This window comes from Python bivittatus, unplaced genomic scaffold (genome assembly GCF_059951505.1).
Source record: "Python bivittatus isolate LINGU-HERP-01145 unplaced genomic scaffold, Pbiv_v1 ctg000840_np1212, whole genome shotgun sequence".
Classification (NCBI taxonomy): domain Eukaryota; kingdom Metazoa; phylum Chordata; class Lepidosauria; order Squamata; family Pythonidae; genus Python; species Python bivittatus.
The window spans coordinates 11,239,514-11,264,648 of NW_028277113.1; the positions used below are offsets into that span (position 1 = coordinate 11,239,514).

Genomic DNA, 25,135 nt, shown 5'->3' on the forward strand with positions numbered 1-25,135 from the left:
GATTTTGGATGGTTGGGTATTTCATATATTAATGGCAATAATCATAGTTAGCAAAAATAGTCATAGTTAGCAAAAAGGTTAAAATGGCAGTAACACATAAATATATCGATCTTTATGGGCATTTTATTATTATTAAGCTGAGGATATTTGATTTTGACTTAGTTTTGCTAATTTTTATGGACCTGTAAAAATGATCTTGATTTATTTCACGGGTACATGGCAAAATTGCATGGATTAATATATGATCATTTAATTATAGGGGCAACATTAATCTATTGATGTATCCATATAAAGATAAGAATATCCCTCCTTAAAAATATAGTTATAATCAAAATTGGAAGGTGTTCCAGGCTTATATACCAGAGTTTAATTTGATAGATGATTGACATAAACTTCACCTTCTGGTTAGGAACAGTGCATTTATTTCTTATGCTCATAGAATGTGTTCTAAACTAGATTTTTTTTTAATTTCTTCATAACTGGAATATGTTTTAGATTCTTCTATTCATCCTATTGTTATATTTGATCTTGCTCCTACTGCATTCTATTTAAAAAGCTTAAGCCAGCCTGTGAAAAGAGCCATTTTAATACTTTCTTGTTACAAGAAGAGGGCTTTTTACGTTACAGTATATTAAACAATTAGCTTCACATTTTTAAAAAATCAGTTGTGATTCACCCACTCTACAGTCTGTATGAGATACTTATAAGGCCTATGACAAGGTTCTAATATAGCCTATGCTTCTAAAAGAAAGCAGGGGAAAAAATCTTCTGCATCAAGAGCTAGGAAATTTGGTTAAAGAGAGATTGATGGATTATACAAAATATCCTATGGAGCATGCCTTTAATGCATTTGTATTAGCCAGGTTACAGTTGGGGATTTTTATACTGACAAGGTAAAATTTTCATTGAGTAGATTAAAGTATTTTCAGTTCAAGCATGGTCTGATGGTTCAATATGGACCTGCTGCTTTGGCTGCTTCAGAGGCACCTGAGATGCTTTCCTCACTGATGGAATCCATGACAGACGTTAAACCCACAACATACCTTAATCAAAAGTTCAAGAATATTTTTAAAGTGAACCCTACTAGGATATATCAAACATTAACCAAAGAGTTTAAATATCTGATAATGCCCCATCAATGGCTTCATGTTCTTAAAAATGTTAAAATGCTATCAGTGGATTTGAGATTAAAGTTGATAGATAAAAAAATTGTATTTGGTGCATATTGGACTCTCCAAAAAAGGTTACTCGAAAGGATGGACATCAGATTTACTTTGTTGGAGATGTAAAACATTTGAGGATTCATTGACCCATATGATAGAATCCTATGAATATTTGCCACTTCTCTGGAATAGTATTTTAATGTATATAAGTAGATTTATAGGGAATTCTTTAAATATTAATGTAATGTTGAATTTTATATCAAAGCTATGATATCTCTTTATCATGGTTGTATCATACATGGAGAGTGGCTAAAAGAATAACATCAAGAAATTGGAAAAGTGATATTATTCCAGATATTAAGGATTGACTTTTAGAAATGTGTAACTTATTCATCCTGGGAAAGGCAATATTTTCCACTAAACAAAGGATGAAGCAATATTCTATTCTCTGGTATAGATGTTATGGTATTTTACAATTTTGTTTTGTATCTGATTATAATATAGTATTATATGGCATTTTTTGTAAACAGTTGACTATGAGTTTAAGATAGAATTTTATTTTTTTATTTGTTTTTCTTTTTCTTGTCCTTAATTATTTTTATTTTTATGGATTATTTAGTTTAGTTTGGTTATTGTGCATATTGGTAGTTTTGCTTACATTTTGTACTCTTTTAAACTAAAGAATAAATTTAATAAATAATAAAAATAATAATTTTTAAAAATTGTTAATTCCATTGCCTCTGCTGGAGACTCCTTGTTTAGCCCTTTTCACGTACTTTTCCATCAGTGTTTTATTTCCATCAAAATCACTCTGCATTTTGTCTGCCTCTTTAAAGCTTAACCATTCCTTGCAACTATCTCTTTCTCTCTCTCCATATATACACACAATTTCCCTCATACCTTGCAGTAATAACTTACTTGGATATATTTTTTCCCTCATCCCTAGTGTCTTTTACTTCATTTTTTACTTGATTCTTTTACTTCACAGTGTCTTTTCCTTCATCATTCCACCAAACATATTTCACATAACATCACACTCTTCTATGGATTTTGTAACCTAATTATTTTATCTATACTCTAGGCAGCTTCCACATCTTCTTTAAATCCCCCTTCCATTTATTCCTTCCCTATCTTTGTTAAACACCCTTCCATTCATTTTGTTCTGTTGGGAAATGAATCTGTCTACATTTTTTTCATACAAGTCTCATGCTTGCTCTTTTTTGCAGTTGTTCTACTTTGGCTCCTGATATTACCAAAGAATGGTCCTGCCCACATTCTGAACCTCTTATACACTTGTATTCATCATACACAATCAATCCATCATGCTTTTCAATTCACTTCTTATCCATTAGACATTAGCCAGCTGCTTTGGAAAGATTATTGCTTTGTCCAGTCAAGGACAATGTTCCACCTCTGATACCCTGGGTCAAACCAACAAAGCAGAAATAATCAGTGAGCTAAACCAACCTTGTTAATGACTTCTGATAGAATTATAAAATGCAGACTATTTTTTAATCACTTCTGCCTTCTGCAACCAGCTCACACTTAATGACAGTTGTGGTGTCCCGCAGTCACATGATCACAATTTACTACCTTTCCTGCCAGCTTCCCACAAGCAAAGTCAATGGGGAAGCCTGCAGGGAAGATCACAAGTTGTTCAGTTAAGTCTTCCCCACCCATGCACACTCCCTGAGCTTCACTGTGCTTGTGCAGTGCCTCCTCCGCCACTCATGCACCCTCCCTGGACACTCATGCATCCCCTCCACCCAGCAGCAGCCACCCCAAGCCCTGCCGCACTCACACCACACCTCCCCACTATTCGCGCACCCTCACACACCCTCTCCCACCTGGTAGCAGCCACCTTGAGCCCCACCAACCTCATACCACATCTCCCCAGCCACCCCCACACCCCCTTGCTCCCTCTCCCACCTGGCAGCAGCCACTCACTTGCCTCCAGCCTGCTTGTGAGCCACCTGGGACTTGCAACTTCCTGCTGGCTTCCTCACTGACTTTGGTTGTTAGAAGCTGGCAGGAAGTTGTGAGGAGGTGCTAGCTTAATGACCCATGATCCTCACTTAATGATGGCAACAGGGACTGCAGGGATTGCTATCACTCTAAGCAAGGCAGCCACATGACATCGTACTTTATGACTGCATCTCTTAGCGACGGAAATTCCGGGCCCAAGTGCCATCGTAACTCAAGGACTACCTGTATGTGATTCAAACCTAGGAACAAGCTAGACTTGATGCTAAATATACCACTTGCTATCCCCTTTTTTATTTTTAATGAATAGCAAGGAAAGGGATATTTTCATTAGATCCATAGGGGTGGGAAAACAGAGTTAACGCTTTCCTCCATATGATTAATGAGAAAACGGTTAGGAGTAGAATCGGGAGATGGAAAAGAAAAGCCTGATTATCTTTTAAAGTATAATAATAATTTCAAATACAGAAAAGACAATAAGTAGACCAGATGGAACCAGACAAAAGAGGAAAAAAAGGTAATTACAAAAAATGCAGCTTAACAAGGCCAGAAACTACTACCTTTATAATTAACAAAACTAGTAACGTTAGTTGTTGAAAACCAGCTTTGTTTAGTGACATGGGATGTCCCAATGGGGCATAATAGGTAGTAAAAAAATTACTTTTTAAAAAAAGTATCCTGTACTGATGCCTTTTGCTATCCTTAACTGAAAGACACTTTTTCTGCTAAGCCTTATCCAATCTGACAACTCACATACTTAACCGGAATGAGTTATAGGGGTTGCCCAGTGGAAATAAGACAGAGAACATTGAGTAGTTAACTTACAATGCGAAATGTCCTCAGACAGCCCTCCAGGAAATAATTAAGATGGAGCCTGTGTGGCAACTACCCCTTGCTTTCTGAAAAACTGATACTTCCTGCATATTTCTGAGTCTGTGTCTGATTCAGAGCAAGAAGACAGAGTGTGAGAAGAGTACTCAGCTGATGAGCCTAAATGTTACCATTCTTCAGTCTGGATCTTTCTGTACATTGGAATATTTATCTCTGTTTTGTAAGATTTGGAAAGTAAACAAGTATTTAGAATAGGAATGTTTCCCCAAATCCATGACAGAAACAGTGGTCAGTGGGAACAAGGAAAGAAATCCAGTTTGTTTTTCCCCAGGATGTTAAAAAAAAGTAGGATTTGTTTTTGTTTAGACTGTAAATAATTATTACAACACATGGTTGGTTGTGAGAACTCCATTCCAATCCAGACTGAAAAAGATATGATGAAAGAAAGAAAGATTAACTAAAATTAATTAAAACTCTACTGTAAATGGGCTAACTTCTGTATATCTGTTATAGATCTGTCAGTGGAAGCATAATGGTAACCTCTAAATTAAGATTAAATTACATCATCATAAACTTAGAAAAATGTATATGTTAATTGCTCTTGAATATGCAAGCAGCACTTGGAGGATAGGCACTAGAAACGTTTTGTGCTATGATCCCAGATTTCTGTTATGAATAAGCAGAAGTGCAAACCAAGCTCTAGTTAGAAATGAATGGAAGTAAAAATTCTGGGCCACTCATAGAAAGATTTCTCCTTGGCTGGGTATTTTATTATAGAGAGTTGTTGTTGGGCTACAACTCCCAGCAGCCTTAGCCAGCATGCCCAATGGAAGGAAACTTGCTTCTCAGAATATGTGAAACATTACAGGTTCCCTTCTACATCTCACTTCTGTTTGGGGGGTCATACATCAGTACTAATAATGGGAGAAATTCACTCATAGTCGTCCTTTTCAACTCTAGGTTTCTTCCTTGGAAAGGCTAGTTTTCCCTCAGTAAAATAAACAAGTGAATAAATAAACAAACAAAATATCATGCTTTGTAGAAACAAATATTCTTTGTTGTCATTAAGCCTTTGTCCACAGTGAAAAGTAACTTTTAATTACTTTCTCTTGGAATATAACATGGGGTTTTTTGGCTTGCTTTTTTTGAAGTACTGTGTTTTATTTGAAGATATTTTTAAATTTGTTTGGAAAAGTTTGTGTACTACATTTTGCTGTACTGAAAAATGTTCCATACTAAGAGTTTGGAACAAAATCACTTTAAGACTTATGAGAGCTGGTTTATTTTCCACTGATATGGCATAAATGTATCTGTTTGAATTGTGCATGTGAGTTTTGGAGGTATACTGTATTTGCTTTACTAATGAAAACTGAAATCTGCAATTGTATATATGAGTTCCAATAGGCCTGCATATTAAACTGCTCATGTTTCCTGTTCTAAAAGCTCATATAAGACTGAAGCACTGAAAATGTTTACCTTTGGCCATTGGATATCTGCACTTGACAGAATGACACACAAATAGGCTGAACAGCTGCTAATCAAACTCTTTAAAGCCACCAAACTCACTTTTGTCTTTATTATAAAACCAAAATTGGTCAACTGAGGTCAAGTTGTGCACTTAACACAGCTTTATATCATAGGCAGTGAACTTTGTAACACAGACTAAAATCATATATAAACACAGAACTGTTCTGCTGCTGCTCAGGGCTGGGATTAACTTGGATCACCTAGTCTTCTGCTTTTAATGAAATTCTCTCCCTTCTATTTTCTTGTTTGGAAGACAGTCCGAAGTTATCTCATGCTAATTTAGTTAGGCAGTGCCCTCCAGGGATGTCACAGGCCTCCATGACCCCTCCAGAGAGACTCCGGGAAGGGATGAGGAGAATTAAACATTCCTGAGAAATTGCAAAACAAGAGCCCCCAGAGATTTGTTGAAAAACCAGCTCCAGACTATCTGCCAGAGACCCAAGCCACCTTTTCAGCACTTCCTTGACATCCCTCTACCAATCCCATATGGCTTGACTCAGGGGTTCACCACAGGGACTGGGAAGAGTTGCAGTGGAAAAGTAGAATTCAGGGGAGGTCTGATTTACGCTGTTTGTGTGGGATACACGAGATAAATGGAAAGAGCAGTCCAAGAAAATAATAGATCTTGTTTCACTCAAGTGCCTTTCCCCTGTGTTGCTTTAAGTTAAAGATACTGAATAAGGAGATTTAACAGTTCATTAGCAGTTGGATAATTTGATGTGAATGTATGTGCATATCAACTTGTATTATGGCAAATGTGTTTAAGATTTGTTTCTTGGAGCACAATCCTTCAATACTTTTTACTTGGATTTGTTATAATTGCATTATTCTTCTTACAGACATGTCTTTATTCCTTCCGGGATGAAGTTGATTTAAATGTTTAAGGGTATTACTTTTAAACCACAGAGAATATTCCCACATCTCAGGAGTTTTTTTGTTTTTTTCTTTTATTCTTTTCATGAAATCTGTTACAGGCTATCCTGGACAAAATGAAAATATGAATCTGTCTCTGTTCTGTATGTATGTATGTCAAAAATCTAGAATTAATTGGTTTAGTAAGAACAAATCTATCATTGTATGAATAAAGTTGATGATAATACAGTTCAGAAATGATAGCTATACATTTTTCTGAATGTTCATTATTAAATGAAAAAGCAATTTTTAGTACCAAATTCTGCTTTCAAAAAATAGCTCACTATATTCCAGATTTATTATGTATGAGCATGTGCTTTAAAAATAGTAAATACTCCTACCCAATACATGTCAAACATAAAAGGGGATGTCCATTTATTTGCCATTTTTTAAAAAATAGCTAACTCTTTTTGTTTAAATACATAAATATTGCAAATACTTTAGTTAATTTGATAGATTTATATCCTGCCTTTCCTCCAGAAGCTAAAGACAATTTACAGGGTGGTTTCCTTTATTTTATCACCACAACAACTCTGTGAAGTGGGTTGGGCTTGTCTGATACCCTTCAGAAGAAGTTCATCCCCTAAATGCTAATGTTGTAATTAGGAGCAGTACGGTGCTGCAAAGTAGTGATCAGACTTTTAGGTTCTGCTCCAGCAAACCAGTTCCAGCCTGGAAGAACTTGGACATTTGTGCACTTAATAACATTTTAATTGGGGAAAGTATTACCCCATTGTGACTTTTAGACATTTCTTCAAGTTTATATGACTTGACAGAACAGGTTTCATGAGACACTGAAAGCATGTTGAAACACATCATTTGAAGCTGCCCATTCCATTCTGATTGCTGATAAATTCTTGTATCTTAACAGCTCAGTCAGACCTATAAGGGGGTAGGTACAGGCCTGACTCCTCCCCTGGGGTCCCAGGCTCTTAAGGGATTCCCAGGTATCAAGGCAGGATACCAACTTTTTCAAAAAGACATGCCAGACTTATTCTTCACAACAACAACCCTGCATGGCAAATTGGACAGGGACTTGAATCTCAGACTCCCTGGTACAGTCTAGCACTATAACCACTTTGACTACTGCTTGAAAGCTATTGCTTCTTATTTTGCATAATAAGTATTATGGGACTGATCTAGCATTTGACAGCAAGTTTCAACATGATTTGAATACTTACTCAATTATGGTGTCAGCCAAAGCTTTTTTCTCAGAGGCAGACTGAATGAAAGACAATTGTAGTGAAGGATTTCAGTTGCAGTGCAGGCTTTCAGTTGCAGTGCAAGCCACATATTCTTGTGACTAATCTAGCAATTCCTGTCTAAGTACAAATGGTGGTGTCCTGGTTTGCAGGTACACAATTTATTAAGCAAGACAATGGTGAAATGCTCTGGCTTTGCTGCCCTCCTGTCTTCTGGAAATTGCCAGCTGGCACAAAAGCATTGGCCCATCAGACCAGTGAAGCTAGAGTGGGGCTTGGGCAGTTTGACCTGCCTCTCCTGCCTGACAATGCATATCAGAGCAGGAGAGCTTCCAAGTAAAAACTGGGGCAGGTTACTGGGAGTTTCCCAGTAAAGTGTGGAAGCTGCTTCTCTTGTCTGTGCAGCTCCCCAGCCACCAGTCAGCTCTTCCACAGGCTTCTGAGCATGGGAAAGAACACTCAGCCACACTCACAAGAAGCCCACCAAACAGCTGATTGGGTACCAAAGGAGTTGCAAGGTAAAGCATAGTAAGCAATGTATCATGTGGCTCACCCAGAAGCTGAGTTTTCACAACTCCAAAGAAACCCACAGAAGAACTGATCAGCAGCTAGAGGAGCTGCCACTTGACTATGAAGCTACTCCAGCCCACATTCAGCTACCTGGCAGGCTGCAGGATCCTGCTGTGTATGCAGCTGTGCCTGGCTGTTTCCCTCCAGATTTTAAAAAAAAAAAAAAAGGAAAGCAGCAGAAGGGACTGCCTGGGACCCCAGGGAAATACAAAGTGCGCTATCCACAAGCAATGTTGATTAATTTCACCAGGGCTTTTGTTTTGGGCAGGGGGGTGGAAATATTTTAAAATAACCTTCCTTTATTTGATGAACCAAAGATGTATTCAGGCTACATCTGAATACATTTTTAGAACTGTAGCTGGGAATTTAACGAACTGCAATTAAAGCCCCACTGGAGGGAACCATCTGGAGAAGGTTACAGACAATATGAAGTGCCATCAGCTATTTCTTATAGAAATTTAGCTGATCTGATCTGAAATTTTACCAGATCTAAGTGGCAAAAATTCAGAAAACCATTAGACAGTAACACAGAGAGTTTCCTGTATCTCTTTGTTGACATTTAGTGGTTGGTTATATGCCCAGTTCCCTACATTCAGCTACAAAGAACTGTCATCTCTTTCTTTCCAGGCTACCTATGAGCTAGCCTTACCTACATTGTATCATCTAGGGTCAGCAGTACCTGTACTAGACTACCATATCTGAACTGCAAAAATCAGTCAGAAATCAGCAAAAAGATACAGAAATAACAACTTGTTGCCACCTAATGGTTGTCTGGATTTTTGCTGCCCAGATATGGTAGGCCTAAGTTATACAGATATTAATAGGTATGAATTAATACATACATATTAATGTTTGTAATAATAGACAGATCACAAACTGCTCATGTGCCAGCTCCAAGTTAAGCTATGGAAGAAAAATGAAGCCAGTCAGTTCCACATAGATAGATTTTCTCCATGACAATCTATCCCTAACCTGGTCTTTCAGGTCTTCCAATGGGGCACTCACTGCCACTGTAATTGAGTCCATCCACCTTGCTGCTGGTCATCCTCTTGTTCTCTTTCCTTCCACCTTTCTCAGTATTAGAGCCTTCTCTAGAGAGCTGGGTCTTCACATAATGTGTCTGAAGTAGGATAATTTGAGCCTGATCATTCGTCCCTCAAGTGAGAACTCTAGATTGAAAAGGAAAAAATAGCATCTGTAATTCCAGTGAACAGCCTGGTCTGCCTACATGCCTCTGTAGCCTGAAACCAACTTAAGCATTCATTTTATTAATTCATCCATTTAAAAGGAATATTTTACAACTGTTTGAGTGATGAAAGAAAAAGCACATGATAGTTTTCTGTGTGCTGATATTCCATTAATACGATTATAGCCTTACTATTTTTTCCTTGCCCTATAGTCATGTACTCTCTCTTCCCTTAAGATTTCTTCATACTCTGTGCTTTGAGTCTGCACATTCATTAGATACATTTACTTAAAGCTCCATATATTTGCAAGCAATGCTGAAGTGCTTGCTTCATTTCTTTTTTGTTTCCTTTATCATAACCATAATGCTTCCTGGTTGAAACTGAGATGGTCTCTTTGTGCAAAATACATGGTTAATCCTGTTTTCTTCAAGAATTGAGACAGAAGGGCATAAGTAACTTCATCTGAAGCCGGCAGATCACCCATCCAGTTCTTGCATCATGGTGATCAATACACCCTGCGTGATGAATGGCTTTAAAGGGATTAAGTTGTTATAGCAACAAACCAGTACTTCCCTTGAAAGTCAACTAAGGTTCTTTGTAAAAAGAACATGGCCTTGACTAGTCCTTTCCTAGCATTCATTCCAACGTCTGCCTGAGCCTGACCACATTCTGGGTACCACCCTTCACTCATACAGTGATTAAGTTGATTAAATAGGGTGACTGCTTTTGAGGTTTTTGGATTTTTTTTTTTAAACAGAATGTTTGTGCTTCATTTGTGTATAACAGAAAATTCATACTTGAAGCCATGTAAGGTGACTCTTTAAATAACATTTCCTCTGAATTTGATAAAGGGTAAAAGCTGGAAGCATTCTTCATATTTTTGCTATTTATAATAATAATGGTTTGGTTCAGGAAGAAAGATTTCAAAAAAGACCATGTATCGATTCTTCTTGATGTTCGTGATTTTCCAAACATCAAAAATTCTTCTGCTTCAGGTTTCTCATGTTGCTTATATTTTGCTATCTCAGTACATTTTTGGCATGTCCTTTCTCTGTGACACATTCAGATGTTTCTTTCAGTTAAATCTTCTTATGGGTTTGCCATACATCCAGTCATATACATAATAAAGCCTGTGTTCTTTTTAAAACTAGCAAAAGATTCTATCGGCTTTCCATTAATGCTGGGTAGAGCAGATTTGATTAGAGCTTTATTTACTAAAAAAATCTATGCTCCTCTTTTCTATATTTTCAGTATTGAAAACACACAGCAAGCGAAAAGCAGGTAGACAATGATGTAAAAAAAATATATAAACAATTGTCTGCAACTTACTGGAATAGAAAGTTTCCTAGAAGCTTGTCTTAACTGGTCAAGGATGGGGCCAGGTAGATCTCCTTAAGATACAAAATTCTATAGGCTATGTGTTGCCTTAAAAGAGACCCTCTCACGAATCATTACTATTTATATCTCAGTAGATGGACGATCCACTTTCGAGATACCGTGAACAAAATCATGGGAAAAGAGACAGTCCTTTAAATATCCTAGCTGTCAACTATGCTATTTAAAGTTTTAAAAGTAACGAACTTTTCTGCCTATGGTTCAAATTACTTCTGCTTCTGTAATAGGAGATAGCTTTTATTGAAATTACATATCATCCCTTGCTCAGTACAGATAGAATTCTTTTAATTCTGCCTCTGCTATCCTTAAGCCCACTCCTCAGTCACAGATACAGTACAGGATTGCCAACATTGCACTCTGGGCTCATCAGTTCTGATTCAAGTCATATGTATGACTCAGATGATCTAGCCTATGAAGAACATGCTACTCAAGTTCTTTAAGAATTGTTCTCTTACTATCACATTCATTCTTTCCAGTGCTACTGTTTTAGGAATAGTCTGCTTTGTTTGTCACCCGGATATTTCAGAGTCATGTATATTTTTTAACAAACAGTGCTGATTTTTTTTAAAAAAAGAAACAATTTTAAAATAAATCTTAAAATAAGATTGAGATTCAAATCTTCACCCTAGTTTTTTTTTATTCCTTAAGCATATTAATTTTTTTAGAAAACAAATTTGAAAAACTATTTACACCATGGTTTCAGGAAAGTACACACACACACACATACACACACAAAATACCTGTATGAAAATCATTCTGAACTTTTACAAGAAAACTTAAAAAAAAAAAACAGAGAAAAAGTGAAGCGTGACATGTATGTTAAACTTCTTTTGTCAGTGAAGTTTCCCAACAAACAGCTTTTGTGTTTCATTTTGCCTCTGGCAAAAATGTCTAAAGATCAGTAATAAAGCCTTACACAAATACTTTTGTATGTTGAAGAAACAATAGTTTGACACTCACTGATACCAGGAAGAAGTCAACACTGAATTAATGTTTGACAACACAGTAAGAGCATTGTGCATTCACCTGAAGTAAATGATGAAAATTTTAGAATGAATTAAGGGCAAAAGGTTCTCAGAGTTCATATTTTAAAGTTTATCTAGATTACACTGCTTTTATTCTTAAGCATTTTCTTCTATTGCCAGCTGTTGTATTTACATAGTCCAGGGAGTTTTACCAAAGAAAAAATATACTGTTCTTTGCTTATTACTATCCTTCCCGGGCGTCACAGCATGCTAAGAGACTGCGTTGTTTTTTTCTCTTCCAGTGGGACTCACCAAAAACATTTGTTGTTTACAAGAGCAAGACTGTTGTTTCTTGGGCCATGGGCCACATCTAAAGCAGGTTTCTCCACATGTTTCCCTCTTTCTGGTGGTGCAAAACTTAATTATTTATAGGATAGCATGCTCCAGTTTCTCCATTTTAAATGAGTGGCATACACTTAAGTGAAGAAACCAATCAAGAGGGCTAGAGGAATAATTTACTATAGAGCAGAGTACAGGACAGGCCTAGAAGAGGAACTAACAGCGCAGCATTTGCTTCCATTTCTAACTAAAGCTACTGTTCAGGGCTCCCCAGGCCATCAGGGACAAGGATGCTTCTTTCTCTTGGAGTTTGTGTAGTAGACTATCATTGTTTACAAACAACCTCCTAACCTGAAACCAGAAATGGATGACACATAACAAAACCCTTTGCTCCCATATCTACTTTGGTGGCAGCCATGTAACAGATTGTAATAATGTAATGGCCAGGATCACTTCAAAAGTATTGGATGACATTTCAGTCTTTCTGTGTACTCTGTCACTGATCTGAAGCTGGCTGTTCTTCAGCAATGGCATTTCAGAGATAAATTGCAACAGGGAACATTCATTACAATTCATTAAGAGCTTCTGCTGTACCTCCAGTAATTTGGGCAGACACCATGTTTAAATGATTTTTTATAAGTAGGAAACTTAAGAACGTCTGTGTGATTACAAAACAATTGGTAAATAATGAAGCAATTATCACTGGTAATAATTTTTATATTCCACTTCTCTCTGACATCAATCTTTACTTTCCACACCCCAGTCATGGGAATTTATATACTTGTAACTCAGATTAACATTTTGGGCAATGGTGATGTCAGCTGCTATCTCCAAACATTGTATCATGATTGATGTGAGATTCCATTCTACTGTAGATACTATCCCTGATGACACAAGTATGAGCTTTTAAGAATCAAAACAGCAGGTACTGTCAAACAATCCTGGGTCACAAAGAGGCAGAAATAACTGAAGAAATGAACAACAGCAAGGTTCCACAAGGTTTACACCATAATCAAGACATTGTGCAGCATTGGTCTTGCTACCATGAGCACATGAATGCTTCTTTTAAGGAAAGGAGGCAAGAAGTGTAGTTAAAGTCAGCCTTGATTAACAAGAGTTGTATTAATGGATGACAGCACTGTTAATAAGTTTTAGTTGGTATGCTAGATTGGTGAGACGTGGCTACAGTTGCTTGAAATTTTACATGCAGTTATTCTCTCTCTCTCTCTCTCTCTCTCTCTGACACACACACACATCCAGGTATACACACAATGAACAAGTTCTTTCTGAAAGGCTGTTGGCCTACATGAATATTGACTTGTCTTCTGACATCAAAACATTTGAACTGCCACACTTAGCCAGGAATGCTAGTGTAACATCCTTGGCATAATATCTTATTCTGTGACGTTAACAGAATGTCAACAATGAATTCTCATGCTCATTTCATCTCCCATTTATTTGTTTACAAAACAAGCTTAGGATCCTGTTGTAAGTTGAAAAATGCTGCTTATGATCATCATTGTGGCTATATTATTCTTTTTAAAAAATGTTGGGAGCCTATTTATGACTCGCATGCAGAACATAAATGCAAGTAAAATAATTATGAAAGTGACCATATGCTAGATACACTATATGCCCTGTATGCCTATATAGTATTCATTGCTGCGAATCAAAACTGAATGGGGTCACATATGAAAAATGTGACTCTGGACTTCACACTACAATTGGATTTTGCCTAGTTCCTCATATATGATTACAAACCCATACTTGGAATTTTTCAAATATCTCAAGGATTTAAAGAAGCAATTTTGCTATAAAAGTTCAGAGATAATTTCAGCTGTTCTGTGGATTTCTATTACCTTCCATTATTATCACAAATCTATCACCAATATTAACCATGAGATACATTACCAGCAAGAAAACAGTTTGGAGGACCATTGTATTCATAAATAAAGATCTCCTGTTCTATTGGATCATTTTGCTAATAACTTTTAGAAAACTCTGTCTTTGCTTTTACAAAAACTCAAGTATGTGACCTCATGATGGTTAAAAGGTAGCCAAAGCCAAGCAGCAATTTTATCGCAGATTGGGGCCTAGCCATGTCACGGGTCACAGTGTTCAGCATGTGAACAGGAAGGCGAGAATTGCTGAACTTTTAGCTCAGTTGTGCAGCCCCATCAGAGAACAAATGGACCAAAACACTGTACAGCTGTATAAAGAGATGAACGGATGAATACCTATCGCACAGAGGCCTTTGTGTTCTGGACATGGTGTAGCATTATGATGGGATCCACTAGGCCACAGCTCTGTAGCAATTAAAGCAGCATTATCCCACAGCACACAGGATCATTTATCTTCTAATTCAGCACGTCACATGTTCTTTTTTTGCAAGTCAGTGATCATTCATTATACTCCATAGAAGTTTAAATAAAGATTTTCTCTATCAAACCAGTGAACAATTCGATAACAGCTGCAGTATTTCTTCTTTATTCTGATCCTGAAGTCACTACAATATAAACCCAGAAATTAATGATTCAAGAATCAATAATTTAATATAGTTGGAGAAAGCAAATTCATAGGACTTTTGACAACTGAGTAAAGAGTCATACACATTTTTGTTTAACTGTATTTCCTAACTATTTGCTGTGGTGGTGGTGGTGGTGGTGGTTATTATTAGATTTTTATCCCTCCTTTTTTTTATAAGTTGGAACTATGTATATTCATGATCAGTAGCTATATTATAAAGTAAGCAGTTATAAAAAGATAAAGCAAAGTTGGTATTAACTCTGAGATGATTTCCATAACAGGAAAACATTAATTACATATTTTCCTTTTGTTAATTTACTGTAAAAGCACACTCAAATTTAACCTTTAGTCTTCAAAAGAGTTTTCAGAAAGGTCTTACATTTTTTTTAAAAAATGCTTGAAATAGAAACCATAGCAAAGCTAAAGTTTTTTGATTTGTAATTAAATAATATTTGATAAACTTTATTATTGTATTTGATACAAAGAAAGTTAAAATGCACATACTAAACAATGGTGTTAGTAAGAAATAATGAAAAGTTATTGTATGTCCTGAACTTTATAGTATGTTAATTTAAATCAGTTTTGGAGCAATTTAACATTTAAGTTTTAGTCTTTAGATTTATGGTATTTCTCCATTTCTTGCAATAATTGTTAGAAGTTTTCTTGGAAGCATCAGAACATCTGAAATTAATCATTCTAGCAATTACCAGAGTACAGTACATAATAAGCTGATCAAGATACCCACTGTAGTTTATTTTCTCTTATTCTACCTTTTGTGTACCTAAGAAACATCTATACATAAATGAAGAAAAACAATAAGAGTTAAGAATGAAGCCTCCCTTTCAAAGAAGTCTCTGTGTTAGGTTTATATTCTACCTTCCATTTAAGAGCTCTTAATTAAGCATGTAGACTAATTAAAATAAAAGTAAAGATACTGTTTCTGAATTACAAATGGCTAAGATATCACATCTGACATAGAATACAAATCTAAAGACATCCTGTATATTTACTCAGTTATTAACTGGATCCAAACTACTACTTCAGCTGCAGAATTGGAGGACACTACTGAAATCTTTGGGTTTTAATTGTAAAAATGACTTGCAAATACAATACTTATGTGAGAATGTCTGTATTTAGTATATATTTCTGAACTGAAGAATGGGAGTGGAATCTGAACAGTTCAGGTGGTATTTACCAAAAGAAACTGAGCTGTCCCAGAGCTTACATTAATCTGATTTGCAGAGTATCCACTAGCATCTGGGGACCTACTAAAGTTGTTTTCTTTAAATGTGATGTGACGAGGTCAGTGCAAATAGCATTGTGGGTTATCCTACAAGATAGCAGCCCCTTTATACCATGTGGGGATAGTTTGAATTATTGTGTTTGCATGCTGATTATTTATTAAAAAGGAATTCAACTTTACAGGTAGCTCTCTGTTTCTTTCACAAAGGGATTAAAAATATTTCATTCATTTTGAATGGACTTAGCAGTGGTAAGTTTTTCTCCAGATACGTAGCGGTGTGGTCTGGTTGATTGAGTACTAGACTGGGAGTCTAGAAACCCCAAGTTCTGTTCCTGGCTCAGCTACTAACCTACTCTGCAATGCTGAAGATATTTATTGCTATTATTTTTCTCCTTTGTTTTCTCTGCCTTAACCGTTTAATACCGAAAGCACATTTACGCCAACAGCCCCAGCTAATGCAAATGTATTGCTAATTACAGTAGGTGAGGTTGAATGGGCCTCATTATGGATATTTATAGTTATTGTACTTTATAAAAACAACTTTTTAGTTTTTTTAAATTTCACTTTAGCTAACTATATTAATTAGGTCATATAGCTACATTGTAAGCAAAATGATACAAGACTTTTGTCTTTACCTTTTTAACTTCCTGTACATTTCAAGTATTTGGCTGCTGAAAATTTCCCATACGAAAAGGCATACAACCAATACTACATTCTAATTTCACTCCAGATAAAAATATATATTTAACCTCCCACCAAAACGGTAGCAGCATGAATGGCATTCACGTAGGATACCATCCTAGAGAAGACCCTATTGAGCGTGAAAGCAGTGGTGACATCTATGAAAGCATAGAGGGCACAAACATTGTTTTGCACTTCATGGGATAAAACAGCAACAATCCCATCCAGGCAGCATTTAAGATTTATAAAACGAAAGTTTTAAGTTGTCTAACCTACAGAGCACAGATTTACATTTTAATGTATTTATTTATGTTCATAGACCAACATTTCATACAGTACATCAAACAGCAAAGCATATAATAAAACTATATCTTCTATCATATAATAAAACTAATACACCCCCACACACACATATATAAAACATATTATATTATATTATATTATATTATATTATATTATATTATATTATATTATATATGTGTTTTCTTACTGCTAATACAACACATTATATTCCACAGAATAGCCAAAGTGATTAACAAGGAGGGGTGATATCATTTAAAGCACCAGAGCAGGATGGACAGGTTGGTCAAACATGCTATGTTGATTCAGGTACACTGTCCAGACAAGGGCAGATTTGATCTTGGAAGGGAACCATTACTATGCCTCACTTCCAGAACCATTATTGATAGAGCATTAAGCCTAGCAAAAGGGAATGCTGTTCTATGAAAGCAGAGAGCATGTTATATAAATATGTAGGAATAGAAAACGGTGTTTTCCAAAGGCTGATGTTAGAATTGTGAGAGATTCTGCACAGAGCTTGTGTCTATAAGAATTCTGAGACCCCGCATGCAATCTAAAATTTTAAGGGACTTACTTGGTGTACCTAGATGTTTATCCAAAATGCAGCTAAGGCTAGATATGTACTGATCTCTATAAAAGTCTATGGCCAATGTTCTGCTCAAACTACTGGCTCAAATTAACTTACTTCAAGAGCCCTCTGGTTTATTTGACCCTCTGAGACAACTTTATGTGTACATAGTATAAGAAAATAAATTTGGACCTTAAGTCCTGTGGCCTCTCCTTATACCATCTGAATATATGGGGTTTTGATAAAGCACAGTCAGATCTCTGGTTCAACCCAAATATATATAGCCCAAACCTAGTTATTAGACCCTTTTTCAAACTCCTTTTTTTCCCTCCTACTCTTTCTACCCTGTGATATTTTAACCCACTTTTTCTTATTCTGTGCATTTTTTTTTTTTACCTTTATTTGAAGCTTGGTAATCCTTGCCATAAAATTGTGTTTAAACATGGTCACTAACTGTAATAAAGACTTTTATTCCTGGTAATTGAAATGGATAATTATAAGTCATAACTGGTAAAATATCCAGAAGTTATTAGTAACTCCAAAGTGAATCTCATGTGGCAGTGCTAGATCCATAAGTAACCCCAAGTGCTTATCGACTGCATGTAAAAAATATGCAAAAGGGAAAGCCATTGGAAGAGCAAAACACTGTAGTAGAATGAAGAATTTCTGTTCTTTAGCAGTTAGAAGCCACATTAAGCTGTTTTGATTTTCAAGACACTTAGAAGGCACCCCTCTGATGGTCCATTTGTCCATAAACAAATGGCATATTTGTCCCAGGCACATTACCATCTGTTCTACTCACATTTGGCCATGTTGGTTATATCCCAGAGAACAAGGACAACTAGCACTGTTGGTAGAAAATAAACAAGCAGTTACTCTTGAACAGTTGAATACACTCATAGACAAACTTTCGATTTTCCAAAAAAGTTAAAAACAGTATCCCAATACTACTGCTTTTATCTTTACTATTGGCAGTAAATTTGGGATATAGATAACGTGTTTTTATATTGCAGTGGGAGACACATGGTTTGTGAAAAGTTAAATAAAGCAGTATTATTTCTTCCTCTAATATAAATTAAATAATACTTTGCAAATCCAGACTGTGTATCAGTACATTACATGTACTTCTCAGTTAGTGGGATGCAGGCTAGAGGTTCTAACTTGCATAGAACAGCACAAGAATGCTTCAGGTAAAATTGGGTTTTGATTACTTTTGGGACATATTGGTCAAAATATGGCAAAAGTGATCTTATTTTAGCAAGAATTTTATGGTTGATTTGTTTATGCAATTTATCTGTTGTCCCAATCCTCATAGATTATAGGTGGTTTACAGATACAAACACAGGTACAACTAGTACCTAGTGGTAACCTAGTCCACACCACCTCTATAAATGAAAGCCTTAATAGACTAAAACCATGATGGGCCTTTATGATAATAACCACTGCATAGAATGCAGAAAAAGTAAAGATTAAAGAGTGTGAATTAATAAATGAAGTGAAAGAAGAATATGTGTGTTGTATGTCTATAAAACTAAGAGAATCTAGATTCCAGATAGTTGTGGGGCTGTGTAAAAATGGAAATCCATATGTTCCTGATAGTTGCATGTTATTCTCCATTGAATGGCAATAATGGAAGAACTAGAGATAAATTCTGGGGGGAAATTGCAGTATTCTGAATGAATGCAATCTAGAGGAAAAATTATTCAACTAGGTGACATGAATGGACAAGTGAGAATGAGAAGAGAGCATGAATGAATGAGAATGGTGATCAATGAGTATCAGCTTCGGAAATATTTATTTGTTTTAGATATATGATTAAAGCATAAGTCTATTCATATGTATTTTCATTAAGTAGAAAAGGAATGGATCAAAAAGCTTGACTGATTTGATCATTTACAATGAAAGATAATTAGTGAAGGAAACAAGGATGAAGAGGTTCTGAATATGGAACAGTCATAATTTGGTAGTAATATATATTCATTCATTTTATATACCACCAAAATCATAGTGTTAGGAGAAAGGAATAGGAAGTGGATATAAGGAAGAGGCTGTGGGAGCTGCTTAGAACAGAACAAAGATTATTATGTTACAAAGTGCCACAGAATTGCATACTCATAGGAAGTGTGTAAAAGTATCTTCTTTTAAAATGTACAAATACTGACAGAAGAGTTCTGTCTTCTATCTCTAATACGATTCTTTGCAAATAGAGAAATCCATGGGCAGATACAGTTAACTGTGTTGCTCTAAACTGGATTAGGCTATGTTTCCTTTTATTTCTCTTACCTCATGCCTTAATTGTTTTGCTTACTATTTTTTACTCCTTTTTTCTGCTTTGTATACCATCGCTTACTCCAAAATGGAATAGCATGATAGGTATGCATATAAGATGTTAAACTGAGAAGTAAAAAAAAAAAAAAATCAGAAGAAGCCACTTCCATGTTGTTGCTAAGAAAAGTACATGAACCAGTCCATTAAAATCACCAGGAGTTTTACAATATAAGGTGCCAAAGAGGATCAAGAAGAGTAATGAAGTAACTCAGAATTCACTTATCTTTCCACAGGCAATGTGGCTAATGTTGCAGATAGATGTACCAGAGGATTTTGTAATAGCTACTGGTGAGGTCCACAGTGTCCGTGAATTTGTGGAGAAGGCATTTCAGAACATTGGTAAAATTATTGTGTAAGTAAAGGCACGCGGTAATAATGATATTGCATGATGATTACTCATTCATTTCCATTTATTTGATTGAGATTTTATGGCACAATGTTTCTATGTATGTTATTTTTCTCCTTCATCTGATGTTTATGAGAATCTGAATATCAATTATTTTTCAATCTAGTTTGAAGATATGATAATATGATAATGCTCTTTACTAAGAAAAAGAAAGTGTTATCTAATCTCAAAACACATGTTCACCATATACTAGTGGACTACTAAGAAATTACCTTTAGTGTTTATTTGGCTTTAAAACAATCCCTTTCTGAAAGCTTGAGATGAGTGTCAGTGTTAATTAGCATTAAGAAACTTCCTGCTAATCTAGAGTAATCCAAATGTCAGCTTCTGCCAGGCTTTTTCAGACATTGCTAAAACTCTGACATGTGCTAAAAAAGGAACATAGCTAGAGAGCAGGTTCAGTATGCTTTGAACTTCCACAGAGGAGAAAGAACAAAGCAAAACAAGTCCTACAGAATGCTGCACATTTATTAACATTGAATTTGTATTCTGCTTTTCAATAAAAAGATGCCCAAGATAAGTAACAGACAACTAACATAGTGAAATTATTCAGATCTAGATTTTGAATAAAAGAAGGGAGTGGCACAGTGCTGAGGCAACTACCCAGTCCTTCCTGGTAAAATTTGGTACTCAGTAATTAAAAATTCATCAGTGAATTTACAAATTATGATACAGTAATAAAGTTTGAAAGTATGGGAGAGTATGATTAGGTTAATTTGCCACTTCATAGTCCATATAATATCTATATGAATTGCTTTGGGATTGCATATACCATGGTAAATTAATTAATGAAAGTAAAATTATTGTTTATATGTACATATTACTGTTCACTTCTTCTCTAGTACTACCCAGTTCCCCAACCCAATTTTTCTCCCGGGAACCACCCAGAATACGAAAATGTACCAACAGATTTACTTTAATTTTCAATGTCCACAATCACATCAACTAATCTCACTCTTTTTTCCTCCAGTAATTGCCACCCTATTCATCCATAAAAAATGTTGAGGCATAAAGCACAACTTATACTGCATAGTCCACATACAGTAGTTTTATTGCAAATAAAAAATTCTTTCTTAAATTTAGATAATAAAATTAGGATCGCTGTGTATATACTTTCTGTGGTTTGTATTTTGATTTATTGTATTTACCATTCTCTTGCTTCTGTGCCTTTTCTGGTATCCATGCATAAGCATGCCAATCTCTAGAAAAAAGAAGGAAGAGGTGCATTTTTTCCCCATCATACTAACATGGGGCTATGAAAATCAGTGATACATTTAACACCATGTGCCTGAGCCACAATATCAGATTCTCTTCTTTTCTCCTTTCCTGTAATTGCCATGCCAAAAGTTTTAAAGCTTTTGTTTCCATTTTCAGCTTGCCAAAGTCTAAGTAAAACAGTGGTTTGTGTGAGCTTTACTTTATTGAGACAAACCAGGATAATTATGTATAGTTGTTTTATTTAAGAAGCCAATGGTTACTATAGTTTCTCTGGATAAGAAGCTGCCAGAAGAAGAGATTGGGGAAAGGAAAGCAAATAAGCCATGGTCTCATGTTCATTGATGTTCTGAAAAATATATGAAGCTGTATGTTCTGCTGTATATGAAGCTGTATGAATATATGAAGCTGTATGTATATATGAGGCTGTATGTTTGCTTGCTATTGGAATCTAATACAACTGTTCTTAATGTTAGCATGATTAGGAAAAATTACATTGCTAATTTCTTTCAGCATTAACTAATTTGTTTTTGATATCTGGCTCTTGAAATGAAAATGTCTTTCAGTTAAGAATAAACTATCCAAACTGATGTAAGATAAAGATGGAGTGGATATAGGGCTCGATTCAAAATAAAGTGAGCCAAATTAATTAACTCCCTAAGTATATGAAAAGAACATACAAATGCATGTCCATACATGAAATATATTTGAGGGTGGGGAATTGAAATTGCTTATTTGTAAGAGGTTGTTGTAAGCATATTCCAGTACAAATGTCTTCATGCTGCACCCAGTTTTCTTATATCACTGTGGAAACTGGATGCAGATAACCAGTGGCTGCCTTTTCATGTGTTTAAGGAATTTAAACATTTATATACAGGGCAAAATCCAATAATGTCCTGCTCGTGGAAGGCATCTTTGGATACAAATGATAGTTTTTGTGGTAATAAGCCAATACTAAGTATTTTTGTGTTTGTTTCAGTGTGTTTTATAATAGAATGGTGAAGATATGAACAAAGAGATTTGTTTCCTTGTTCCATCTCTCTACTTCTTATCTAAACATAAGCAATTTATCTATATAAAGTTAGTCATATAGTTACAGATGAATGAAATTCTGAAATTATGGCCATTCATCTACATATTCCTTTGTGAAGACAAAACCAGTTTTGAATACAAGTAGTCCTTGTTTAGTGACCAGTGACCATTTGCAGTTACGGTAGTGATTACGACCACAATTGGGACCGGCAACTCAGTTGTTAAGCGAAGTGGTGGCTAAGTGAAACCATGACTGTGCATATTATCTTGCTTCTGTTTTCCTTTGCTTTATAAACCTGTGAAGGTCATAAATGCAAGGATTGGTCATAAATTTACTTTTTCATCACCATAGTAACTGCAAACAGTCGCTAAACAAGGCAGTCACTAAATGAGAACTACCTATATATTGCATGTCATTTTAACTGAAATCCTGAAAGGATGAAGAATAGTAATTATCAATGCTTTTAAATAAAGAATAAAATAAAGAAATTAACTTCAGTCTATTGATTTGTAAAGTGCTTTATCAGGATCAAAATCAGCTGTCTTCTTAGTCAGACGACTAGGTTTCATTGTATTAGTCTGAAAAAATGAAATAACTTTGGCAAGTGACAGATAAGCAGTTTTAAGAATTAGACTTTTAGTTTTTGAAATATAGTGGAGTATTTTTAACACCGCCAGTGCCAAAGAAAATTGTGAATGATAAGAGTCAGAGAAATTCTAATTTAGCTCTTTGCACTGACAAGAAGGCCTTTGAGCTACAAATAATTTCAGTGTACAAGTAAAACATTTTTTTAAAATTCTTTCTGCCTATTACTAATTAAATAACATGACAGAGGAACATTTTCCTCCTCTAATTTAACCCCAGCAGGATAAACCAAACAGGCAAACACTTGTCTTGACTAATTTTCTGTCATTAATCTTACTAAATAAGAGCAGGACTGTAAGAATAGCCTCAAACCACTGTAATATACAAGAGTTTTTAATAGATGCTGTGAAAAGAGGGAAGGAGAAGCCTAATCAGACCTTGGAAAGATTTATGAATTCTTTTTTAATATAATTCTGCATATAGTTCTGCAGCAAAAGTATGCATTGCTTGAAGGGTTGAGATCTATGTAGAAAAGCAATGAATATATTGTCACAGTCACGTTAGTCTCTATCTGTATTGCCTTTTCCTGAAATTATCGTGCTTCTCTTCCTCAGAGAAATTGCATTTATTCTGTAGGTACAGCTCAGAATTTTTTTGAAAACCAGATTGCAATTAAAAGCAGTTTTAAATAAGTAAAGAGTTCCAAAAAACTTGGCAAGAAAGAGCCATCTTCAAAAGTGGTTTTTTTAATTTAATTCTTTGCATTTTATACTATCTAATGACCAGAGTACTATGAACAATATGGTAGGTAAATACTTAAAAAAAAAATCATACAAAAAAATTGTAAATCAGAGAAAGATGTATTTTATGTAATACATAAAATCAAAATAAAATTTACAACCAAGTAGATCTAAATCACTGATTAACAGCCAAGTAGATCTAAATCACTAACAATAGTCCTTAAAATGCTAGGACATATAGTCTTTTCTTGGTCCTAAAAGACCATAACTTAGTTTCCAAGCGAGAGCTCCTGGGAAGGCAATGTACAATAAAGGGCTACTCTTTATTTATAAGAGTAAAGCCAAGTAAATGGACATAGGATACAAGAAACAATATTGTTTAAATAATCCACAATCAATATATGATTAAAATTATTTAGCCACAAAGAGTAATTAAGCATAAACAGTATCTCAATCTTGTCCCCATGATTTCTTCTAAATACTAGACAATCCATTGTTTCAGAGATATTTCCTTACCTAAACAGAGAAACAGAATGACCAAGGGCAAAAAAGCAGTGGGAGGATGAGCAACTTGTAACTTGCTGCCAGCTTCTCCATTGACTTTGCTAGTGGGAAGCTGTTGGAAATCTTCCTTCCTTCCTTCCTTCCTTCCTTCCTTCCTTCCTTCCTTCCTTCCTTCCTTCCTTCCTTCCTTCCTTCCTTCCTTCCTTCCTCCCTCCCTCCCTCCCTCCCTCCCTCCCTCCCTCCCTCCCCACATGTAACATAGGCCTGTGCTGTTTGTCCTCCCCTCATGACGCTCAGGAGAGCCCTGGTGAAGCTGCTGCTTCCTTCTCCTCCTCCTCCTCCTTCTAGTCCTCAGCTGACCCATGGGACTGCCTGCCACTTTGCTGGGGGGAGGTGGAACCAAGGGAGCCACGGACTGGGAGAAAAACTCCACCCCTACTCCCCATTTCGGCCTGTCCCCAAGGACCCCTTCCCTTGAAGGAGGAAGAGGCTCACCCATTGACCACAGGCACCCTCCAGCCAGCCCTACCTTGCCAGCAGGCAGCTGAGTCACTCCCTTGTCCTTCCCTCACCACTGCTATTAAGAGATTTCAAATTTCTGCCTTGTTTCCAAAGCAGGCAATCACCACTTGCCTGTCAGGCCTTGCCTCCAGCTGATTGGGTACAGGGGACAGGGAGGTGGGAAAGAGGTTGGGAATACGCCCATGACAATCACATGAACTGGCCTGACTGCTGCAGTGCGGTGCTGAAACAGCAACAAATTTCCCAAATTTCTATCCTATGGGAGTAATGGATTCTGGAATTTGGACGCATTCTGTAAATTCGCTCATTTGAGGTACCTTGGTTCAAAAATTGTTGCTCTGTGACACACCATTTCACCCAGTTGAAGGTTATAGACACTAGAATTTTAGTAGTATATAGACTACATGTCA

At 35.9% G+C, this 25,135-nt stretch overlaps 1 protein-coding gene across 2 annotated transcripts in view; it reads left to right on the plus strand.

Annotated features, from left to right (window-relative positions):
- Nucleotides 1–25,135, plus strand: part of GMDS (GDP-mannose 4,6-dehydratase) — a 330,486-nt gene that overhangs the window by 210,738 nt on the left and 94,613 nt on the right. For both annotated transcript variants that reach the window (XM_088130877.1, XM_088130878.1), the window contains one exon: nucleotides 19,954–20,072. In XM_088130877.1, coding sequence (XP_087987003.1) covers nucleotides 19,954–20,072 — 119 coding nt within the window. The remainder of the gene's footprint in view (nucleotides 1–19,953; nucleotides 20,073–25,135) is intronic.